This window comes from Annulohypoxylon truncatum, assembly GCF_022578515.1.
Source record: "Annulohypoxylon truncatum strain CBS 140777 unplaced genomic scaffold F4807scaffold_62, whole genome shotgun sequence".
NCBI lineage: Eukaryota > Fungi > Ascomycota > Sordariomycetes > Xylariales > Hypoxylaceae > Annulohypoxylon > Annulohypoxylon truncatum.
The window spans coordinates 38,979-49,027 of record NW_025953848.1 but is presented as its reverse complement, the minus strand read 5'-3'; the positions used below and the strand labels follow the sequence as shown (position 1 = coordinate 49,027).

The 10,049-nt window shown below is 47.3% G+C and overlaps 2 protein-coding genes across 2 annotated transcripts; one reads left to right on the top strand and one right to left on the bottom strand.

Moving 5' to 3' along the window:
* Positions 1 to 1,283: 1,283 nt before the first annotated feature.
* Positions 1,284 to 1,783, bottom strand: F4807DRAFT_448295 (uncharacterized protein). Its single transcript, XM_047999924.1, has one exon. It carries the CDS (start codon positions 1,596 to 1,598, stop codon positions 1,386 to 1,388), a length of 213 nt encoding a protein of 70 aa, XP_047848762.1. The 5' UTR covers positions 1,599 to 1,783; the 3' UTR covers positions 1,284 to 1,385.
* Positions 1,784 to 5,605: 3,822 nt separating this feature from the next.
* F4807DRAFT_356200 (Rhodanese-like protein) lies at positions 5,606 to 7,959 on the top strand. The gene is made up of 4 exons (XM_047995513.1): positions 5,606 to 6,021; positions 6,075 to 6,142; positions 6,202 to 6,427; positions 6,480 to 7,959. Exons 1-4 carry the CDS (start codon positions 5,786 to 5,788, stop codon positions 7,627 to 7,629), a joined length of 1,680 nt encoding a protein of 559 aa, XP_047848761.1. The 5' UTR covers positions 5,606 to 5,785; the 3' UTR covers positions 7,630 to 7,959.
* The last annotated feature ends 2,090 nt before the right edge of the window (positions 7,960 to 10,049 follow it).

Genomic DNA, 10,049 nt, shown 5'->3' with positions numbered 1-10,049 from the left:
CTTCCTGGTTGTTTGATCGCAGGTGCATCTGCGAGTAACGACCTAGCTCATCAACTAACATCTTTTCCCTCTTCGGTCAATCGCGATGGTCCTTTGGCGACGGTATTCTGGATGAGACCGGCGTTGGGTGTATCAACCAAGCCGACCGGTGCCGCAGACATACGGGCCTCGCTGCCGGGTTCGGAAAGAAGGGGATATTGCATTATGAGACATACAGATGGTTGCTTGCGGCTCAAACGGAATTGAGCGTGCGTGCGTGGTTTTTTCGTTTTGGATGATTCCTCGATCAGGATTTTCCGACGATCTAAGATCCAATTCGCATGGACTGGTTCGTTTCAGAACGTCGGTGGTAGTAAGCAGTCTAGCAGTGTAGCAGCACGATCAGGTGAGTTGGGACGGCTGTGTGAATTTGAAGGTCCGTTAAGACGGGCCAATCGGCGACCCTTGATCTAGCTATCGCTGGTTAGGGAGAAGACGATGGACGATCCCATCTGGCTGGTCGGGGGCTACAGTTAAGTAGGATTTCGAAAATGCAACGCTGGGGATCCGAGCTTCTCTAAGCTCCCCTGCTCTCCCACCTCTCCCCTACCTCTCCCACGGCGTTAAGCTGTTTCGAGTTTAGCCGTCTCTCGTGATATCGTGACGGACGGGGACGAATGTTTACAGTGACACGCGCTCAGGCGCGGGATTAGTTGTTTACTTTTGTACCTTTTAAACAATTTCCCCTCACTTCCTCTCCCACTTCCCACTTCCCACTTTTGCCCTCCAGCCCTCCTTCGCAACTCCGCATCTCGGCGGCCGCTTACGGACCCCCTTGCTAGACATCAAACAAGCCCATGCGATCGGAATCACACTCAATCATTTGGTCACAGTCGTATTGTACCGTCGGATGTGTCAAACGAATGGATAATGGCGTTACGCGTTGGTCCTTTCCAAATAATAGCCGCTTACTTTCCTACGTTCGGGACTCGCTAGTGGCTTGGAACGAGTACTGTATCCGGCGTATCTACACTGGCGACTGACGGACTTTTTATCCAGGGCAGCCAGGGATTACTCTGTCCGGAAGTCAGATTTCTTTTGGGACAGCTGAAGGTCTCACAGATTGGCGCCATGAATTCGGCGATGATAAGCGCGAGGTTGGGAAAGGTCAGCCTAGCAATCTGATTGGCCAATGGGGGCTTGATGGCTTTTATCCAGGCGGCTTGTGACTCGCCCTATCATGCAGGTCATCCGAGGCGGTCAGCACGATAGCAGCCCGACCACGTCCAAAATGTAAACAATCAACAGCTATCGAGATCTTTGAAACTCCTAAAAATGTCCTGCAGCGAAAAAGGGCTGAAAGGGCTGTTCTCGTAGTGTTCCCTTACCTGGCCCAGCATGGCCTACTATACTATGTATAGTACTGTAGCATGCATATGTCTCCGGCCGGGTTTCCTTGATTCCCTCGAGGGGCTTCGCAGGTTTCGGTGGTGCGAAACCATTTGCAGACTATGACGATAGTTTGTCGCGTGTAAGCAAGGAGAACGCGGAGATCCCACATTTATCCATAGCAACGTGAAGATGACGTCTGCCAGGGCTAAAATATCGGAGCTGTTCATCTGCGATCGAAGACGGTCCACATACTATCGAATTTTACCTATTGTTGTTCCAAGGTTGTCTAACACGCCGTCGAAGGGAGTTGTCAGTTTGGCGGAAAATCAATTCTGAATTATCCCTGACTTGAACGCCTTTAGTTAGCGCTTCAATTCATTTATCTTCGTGCGACGAATGAAGCTTTGTGAGGTCGATCCGATATTTAGATCTAACTTTACTGCTTGGCTATTTGAATATCAGATAGAAAAATCAATTTTTAGAAATTTGTGAGTTACATAAGATAGATACGAAACAAATTTCCCCGAATGAGGCTCAAGCTCCAAAAGGTTCAAGGTCATCAAAGGGTTGTCGGGTCAATCAGGTCAGCCCAGGTCAGCCCAGCTCTAGATGAAGGTCTAGAGCTTAGTTCATTCTAAATTATCTGGGCCTACAGTACGACTAAGCACAGGACTGCAAAGCGTCGGTGAGGCGTGGAGTTCTTTTATTTCCTCTGTAAAATAAAATGACTGATGGGGCATGCGCTTATGAAGCCCAATCACCACAGGACACGCCAGTCAATGATTTCGGTATTGATAATGAGTGTCATTTCAGTGCCGAAAAAGGGTCTGCTATAACTAACCCAGGATAGCCGCCCGATATCGTTACTCCCTCTATTAGGGCTGTTGTAAAAAAAGAAGTCAAGGGTCGACATGCAAAAAATTCCGACAGCCTGTTCATACATAGGTGAGCGCACCTATCGGCGAGAGTCGGGAATAAGTTCCTGAAATAATCTCTTTCAAATGATTCCAACTGGTCCCAACGTGTGAGGTTTCGTGCAGTTTTGGTAACAGAAGAAGATGGCCATCCATGCTCATAACGTACTAGGGTGGTGCTTATTATTGCAGCACCACAGCAACGACGGAATTTGAGGGTGGACTCGATCCATTGGATGGGTAACAAAAGAAAAAAGTCACCAGAGAATCCTACGACACACTGTAGCAACCAGCGGGTAACCCAGGTAATCGTTCACAACCTCGACGCATGCACGTCCCATAGAAGCAACAAGCGAAATAATATATTCAAGGCCAATATCCGTCGAAACATGCACCGACTTATTCTTTTGCGGGATGATTCTCGAAACGACCTATGGGATCTGGGGAAGTAAATTATGCAGGTTTATGGTGGATTAATCGCGATTCAAGTACCTAGGTGACTCGGGTCCAACTGCCGGCCAAGTTGTCGCAGAATTTCTGAAGAATCAGCCTCATAGGTAACGCGGTTATGTGCAATACCTACCTAGTTACCGTAGGAGCAGGGTTAAGACGAGGCAAAACAAGTTATTCTGCTGTGTTGTCGAGAGAGCCTCGACTAGCCCCGGCAACTATCCAGCAATTTCGTAAAATGACTGAAACCTCGAGGAATAATAAGACACGAATACACGTGGGTATGGAGCAAGTAATAATTATCTAATCTTGGGTTGAGACAGTCCGTTCTCTTTGCTAGGTGACTTGTTCCGGGCAAATATCGTTTCCATTGCAACGACCGAAGCTCAGTTGGCGCTGACGGACCGGGACGACGGGAGTTTGGACTCGACAATGCGGTTCGAATGCCGAAGCAACGAGAAGAAAACCAACGCATAGTCCGGTATTCCGTGAAAGGCTGACTACCATGCCATGCTTACGAGACTTTCGAAACTTCCGTTCGAGTAGCTCGTCTCAACCTCTAGAACCTTGCTATCGTACCGGGGCTGACAGCCAAACACTGACAACGAGTTAGTGGATCCTGGACGACGGATTCGCCTGTTCTAGCTGGGGTATTTCCTAAAACGGACGACAAACACGTTCCTCGGCGTTTTAGAGCTTGTGTAGAGCTTGTGCTATGCGATATGTACGATATATGCGATCCATGTATACCTGGGTATGCGAGATGATCGTGGAATCGGCTGTAAGGCAGGATTCAAGCCGTGAAATGCATGAACAACAGCTACGAATACAGCACTTGGCGATAGAGTTGACAGATGCTAGTCTGATTCTTATGCCGCGGATTAAGATGATGTAGGTACGGCACGGTGATTGGGAAGTGTAGGTTGGAGAATTATGACAGCTAATGAGGCATTCTACGAGAAGAATGGTTATGACGGTATAAAATCTCGTTTAGCTGACGGAATTATTCGAATATTCGGTCCTTAGCCCTCAGACCAGGCCATGGAATATGATTACTTAATTCCAGGTTCTTTATTCGCTTGGATGAACATGTCTCTGACGACAGGTCCCATACGGAAGGACTGTCTTACTTAGTAACCTGGATTCGGCCTCATTGCTGTCGGATCCTGATTATTAGAACATACCTAGATAGGTCACCTAGTCCAGTGTTAGCTAGTTAAGAGGTGAACTACCTATTTTTCGCAACTCTGGCCGCATACTACGCAGGTATGAGCAGGTAGTGAGCATGTAATGGATCGCAGACGGTGATCTTGTAATTGTATGTGGATTTCATCTCGTGTTGGATAACAACAATTCGCCCGTGACCTGTTCATGAATGCGTTGTGAACTGTTTGTGAGCATTTTCTCCGTGATCAGCGTATGGGTTCCGATGAAATAGGTAATATGGCAGCTGCATAGGTGTCAAGGTGTCAAGGTGTAGGGTTGCTAGAACAAATTTAACAAAGTCCAAACGTGAGTTGCTGCACCCGAGTAACGAAATCCGGGCTTTCACCGCTAAATATTGAAGGTTATGATGTAACTAACGTGCACTTTTCTCACTAAAAAAAAGTCAAAGAAGTACCCGGGTAGCTCTTAGCGCAATATTGGCCGCCCCGCAGACCCGCAGACCCATAAATTGGACCAATTCTGCCAGTCCTTTCAAGGGCCCTGGTACCTTGGCGGCTAAAACAGTGAGGAACCGTACTAGCGACATGGTAGCTTCCATTTTCAGCTTCACGGCATCCTAGGCAACGGCAAGCACCCACTGAATTGCCCTGACGACGAACGGTTAGTGGGAACTGGATAGGTCTTTCCTGCCCTTGGATTGGATGTTAATGCTAGCACAGGCTGTGTTACCTCGCAACCAGTCTTGTAACTGAAACTCCACACAGCTTGATTTCCCTAAGACCATCAGCTAGAGAGCTTTTAGCTTTTTAGCTTTTTAGTACAGAACAAAAAGCATCAAAACCCCGATCGACCTCTCTTGGTGCTTTACCTTCTCACCTCCTCCCTTCTTGTAGCCGGCCTCAAAAAGTCGACGTCCCTCTCCCACCTACACCTACGTGCCGCTTTCTCGGACAAGATCAACAACACGTCTTTTAGGGGAATAGACGCTGTTTCGGCATAACGAAGTGTTCAATTGCGGTTTTTCGATTTTCGCGGTTTTTCGTGGTTTGTTACTTAGTACTTGCCACCATCCGACCCGATCTTCTGTGACTGGCTGGATTTTGGGATTATTCCAACATCTGTACCTACATACTACAATCTGTACCGACGATTGAATTCAAACGGTCAGAACAAGGACAATCCACCGCCACCATCCACACCACCGATAGACAATTGGCCTTTGAATGTTCAATAGGAGAGCGGTACACCTTTTTTAGCTTTAGCTTTAGCTTTTACACCCGACCTATACGACGGCTTTTTCTTCAACCTCGCCTTCCTATTTAGGTAATCCTAGCTTTCACGTTTTCGATTGCAAGAGGTATGTTATGAGAGGAGTGATAGACAGCAGCCCGCAACGCCTACCTATTTACCAAATCTCACCATCACCACTACCACCACCGCTCCCAGCACCACCATTCCAGCCCAATTGGAAGTATCGAACCGTGCTTGCCGTTGGTGACGAGATCTTGAGGGTTTATAACTAAATTTTGGTATCTACAGTTGTAAATAAAATTCGGCATTGAATTCTAGAATCCGACTAATTACACGAGCTCTTTAATCCCTCTATCAACCGAGTACTTTGCATTCGCGATACTTTATTTTCCTAGAACCGGACGACCATTGAGCAGTGTTATACGCGGCCTGCATTTAGTTGGACGATTAGGAAACTCGAAAAATAGTTGCAAGACGGGATAGAACTTTTACACCGCACGAACACCCGATATTTTCATCAGTGGTGGCATTAATCGAGCAATCGTATAATACGTTTTCAGTCGATTGTATACACAAGTAAATATCGAGAAATAGGACCATTATCCTCTCGTCATTTACGTTATTAGGTCGCTATGGATTCTTCTTCTCCTTTAGCTGCTATGCGTCCTGCCCCAGCTCCGGCTTGGGGACAGTCTTCTCATTATTTGCCGTCGCGAAACCCTTTCGCTTCCAGTAACATGGGTATTCGCGAGCAGTTGCAACGCACTAGACCTGACTACTTCAGCTTTGGTGCTGTCCGTGGCTCGTCTCCTGGTGCTAGTCTTGCTGCGGATCTTTCGCAGAACTTCCGACTTGATAGCGAGGATAGGTATGTCGGTAACCGATTTGTATAGGCGACTATGGGCTAACTTGTAGAACTAGTCCCCGTTTTCCAACTCCCCGCCGTGCTCTCTTTACTTCCAACATGATGGAAGCTATCGAGAAACGTGGTACGCTTACGAAGATCTTGAAAGCAGGAAATGAATATTGATAACTGATATTTCTATAGCCCGAGTTAAGACGCCGCCCCCTGCCACGTCTTCTCCTGTACCAATGGGCGAGTCTATGGATATGGACATGTCCCCGATGCCGCAGAAGGAACCTTTCTTTAGCTCCTTCGAGATTGCTTCTCCTACCCCCCAAGGAGCGGATGAAGATGATATGATGATAATGGATTCTCCTCTTCTGACGCGTCAATCTTCTGCGGGCCTGGAGCCGTCGAAGATGTTGTTTGAGTAAGCTGGTTGTGGTTATTGTGAAGAACGAGAAAGCTAATTATCATTGTAGCAGCCGTAAGCGGGCAGGAATTCGTCGACCATCTCTGACCCGAACGAAGGTTCACACGACAAGTTCCCTTCTGTCTACCCGATTGCACCCAGAGAGCCAGATATCGTCTTTTCGCTTTGGCTCTGAGACGCGATTCGGCGCGTCCACGTCTTCCGGGATGTCTCCCAGCGATTGCTTCGAGGATTCCCCCCTTCAAGATCGAGACCGCAGACCGCAGACCGCACATAGCCCGTCCCCCGCTAACTCCGTGTCCCGGCCCAAACCTCGTTTTGCGGGTGCGAATACGACCCAGGACATTCGCAACGGTTCGCCTATTCCCAGCCACGTTCGTCGGCTATCGAACCCTTTTGCTCGATCTCGTCGACCCTATCGCCGGTCACTCAGCATGTTCGACAGTCCGGAGGATGTCTTAAAGGCTAGCTCCGAGGAGCCCATGACTCAGAGCACTTTGCAAGCTGTCATGGATGTAGAAGAGCCACAAGATCCTATGCTACCTCACTTCTTCCCGGACGGTGAGAATGACAACATTCCTCGCATCTCTAAGGCTACCTTCCTCGATGTAATGGATGGCAAATTCAACGAGTATTATACCCAGAAGATGATAATCGATTGTCGTTTTGAGTACGAATATGAAGGCGGTCATATCGAGACTGCTGTCAACTACAATGACAAGGAGTTGCTTACACGACAGCTCTTCGAGAATCCTATGGATGGTAAGACGCTTTTGATCTTCCACTGTGAATACTCGGCTTGCCGCGCGCCCATGATGGCCCGTCATGTTCGCGCATCCGACCGCATGGTCAATGCGGAATGCTATCCGCGGCTTACTTACCCGGAAGTATATATCCTTGACGGTGGATACAGCGAGTTCTTCATCGAGCACCGCGATCGATGCTATCCTCAAGCTTATGTCGCCATGGGCGCTGAGGAGCATGCCAACACGTGTGAACGTGAGATGGGCAAGTTGCAGCAGAAGCGCAAGGGCCTGGGCAGGGCCAAGACATTCGCCTTCGGCCACCGAGACTCGATGGTCGATGCGTCTCCCACTGCTCCCTCGAGACGCTATGAGCATGAATCGCCTATCATGATGATCGGTAACTCTCCAATTCTAGGAAATAGCCGATCGCCTCGACGTATGGCTTCTTATTAGAGGATCCCACGACTCTTAGAGTCGAATTGGAGAATGGCATCTCCTAACTACGCCATCTCTCATGCTTCTTATCATACCCCGCCTCGTTTCTTTTTGATTTTACGGTCTCATAGACCACGTTGATTATACCCAGTTCTTCTTTCGCTTCAGCATTAGACAGGCATTTGCATAGCAAACCGGTTGGTTGCATTGCCCTGAGCTATGTTGGATCCGGCATCTGATTGCTCAATGGCCGGTGGTTATTCTTTTCTCTTTGTGTGTTATAAAAGCATGGCGTACGGTTAGGAAATCCGGGTTTTACTTTGCTCTTTCTCTTTTTCTCCTATTAACGCGACCTATCCTTTGAGCAACTATCGAAGCCCAAGCTTCCGCTCCTCTCATCGATGAGAGATCCAATTCTACGCCTCTACTACGTGGAGTGCCGCCTTACGAGCTACATTTCATTACGAGTCTGACTACAAAAATTTTCACGAGTTCGACGCTTTCTCGAGGTCACACGAGAGGCGCTACGACTGATACGATCGCGGTCTATTATGACCCGAAACACTTGTCACCACGATTTTTCTTTAACATTCTACATGGACACCAAAACCTTTCGACACCAATAATATCCGCATTACTTCCTTGTCCGATGGACCATATTACTTGTGGGCCTCGACAATGGACAACTACATTGATGAGATGCACCATGGATGGAGTGAAAAGGAAGGGGTTCGGAGGGGGAGAGTTATGCGTCGTGTCGCAGACGTTTTTTTAAGAGATCAGATTGACTGCAGATACGGTGGGGTTGTGCTACGGGGCCGGATTCGAGCGGACGTTATATACAGGTACTAGGTATTAAGGGACTGGTAACTGGCGTCTAGGCTCGTGGTCTCTGGCAGGATTTCCATCTTCCTGTTACTCTTGTGTCTGGGTATGTGGGAGTCATTAACTTGATCATCCTACTGCCAATCTGTACAATAGTTCCTACTGCTGCCACTCCTGGTCTCGGGAGTCTGCGCTTTGACCCGCGCATACGTGCGTTTGTGCTCCGGAGGTGATGACGGGGTGATACCCATTTGATCCTCTGGGCTAAGTTAGCTGTGATAGCTACTTGGTAATATGAAGAGCCAATCGCCAATGATTCATACGTTATTAGTGTTAGTGACGTTTTAATGTAATTATGAGAAGTTGGTAGGTACTACTATCCTAAATCACCTTCGACTATTCGTAGTATATATAATCTCGCACTCTTGGAAGGTAAAATAATTCGGCGCGATACTCATTTCTCACAACGGACTTTGGAATGTTATTGAGTAGAAAACTTGGGTTCTATTAAATCAACATTTTGGGAATAATTTCAATACCAGTTCACAATGACTTTATTCATTCAGCCAATGTCAACATAAAATGATTACTACCAAGCGACCCTTCACCGCTCCTAAATAGCGGACACTTATTACGAACATAGCTGACATGCTCTTGTATAGTCAGACATTTCGCTGGATGATTTCTCTTTGGAATAGTCGGTCAGGGACAGACGCTGGAAGCATTACCTAATAAGAGGTGGGGAAGAGAAGAGGATCACCGAAGTTTTGGTAAAAACATTGGAGAACTGATTGAACGGGGCCGGGCTTTCCAGACACAAAATCCGGACCGAGTCGAACCGTTCTTAATTCAAACCAGTTTGACGACGTGCCACGTCGATGTCTCTTCCCGCAGGTGCATGCTGCATGATGCAGGTCATTAGGTTGAGGAACGTCTGGTCTATTGCGTACATGCATGTGCATATGTAATGCAGTGGCCCGGCGCGTTAAAACCTTTCCCCATGGCGAACCTTAACTTTCGCCACTGCGGGTCACCCCACAAGCGGTGTAGGGGATAATGGGATGAAAAGCCAACGTCATTCTTCCATACTTACGTAGAGCAAACCCGAGGAAGCTTTTCTGCCCGGATCATGTGTTGATAGCTTCGTCAAGTTTTTTATATAAAGTTTGTTCGTGGGAAAAGCTTCATATAATGGACGATTATATGATTGAAGGTTCTTCTTGCTTACGTGGATTGCCGAATTTTCGTGCGCCACAACTCCGTGCGCCACCCCCTGGATTCCGGCGAAATAGGGGTTACGATATAACAAGGAGTAGCTTCACTGGTTGTACGGTCTATAGCTAATATTAAATATAAGGCTTGAGAAACTTATGTGAGCATTAAGATATTAAATTTTATCCATTGTAAATCTTGAAGTCGGTTACTAAGTGTCATCAAAAGTGGTAGTTTCTTTGATTGCATAAGATAGCTCCACTGACTAAGAATTTAACTTGAATACTAGAGTAAAATAGAGCATTAAAATGAAGATAGAGAAATTTATACCTCTCCACCATTGAAGTATTGAACTATTGTGCTTATCTGTAATATGAAGCCGAAAATCCAAGTAGAAATGA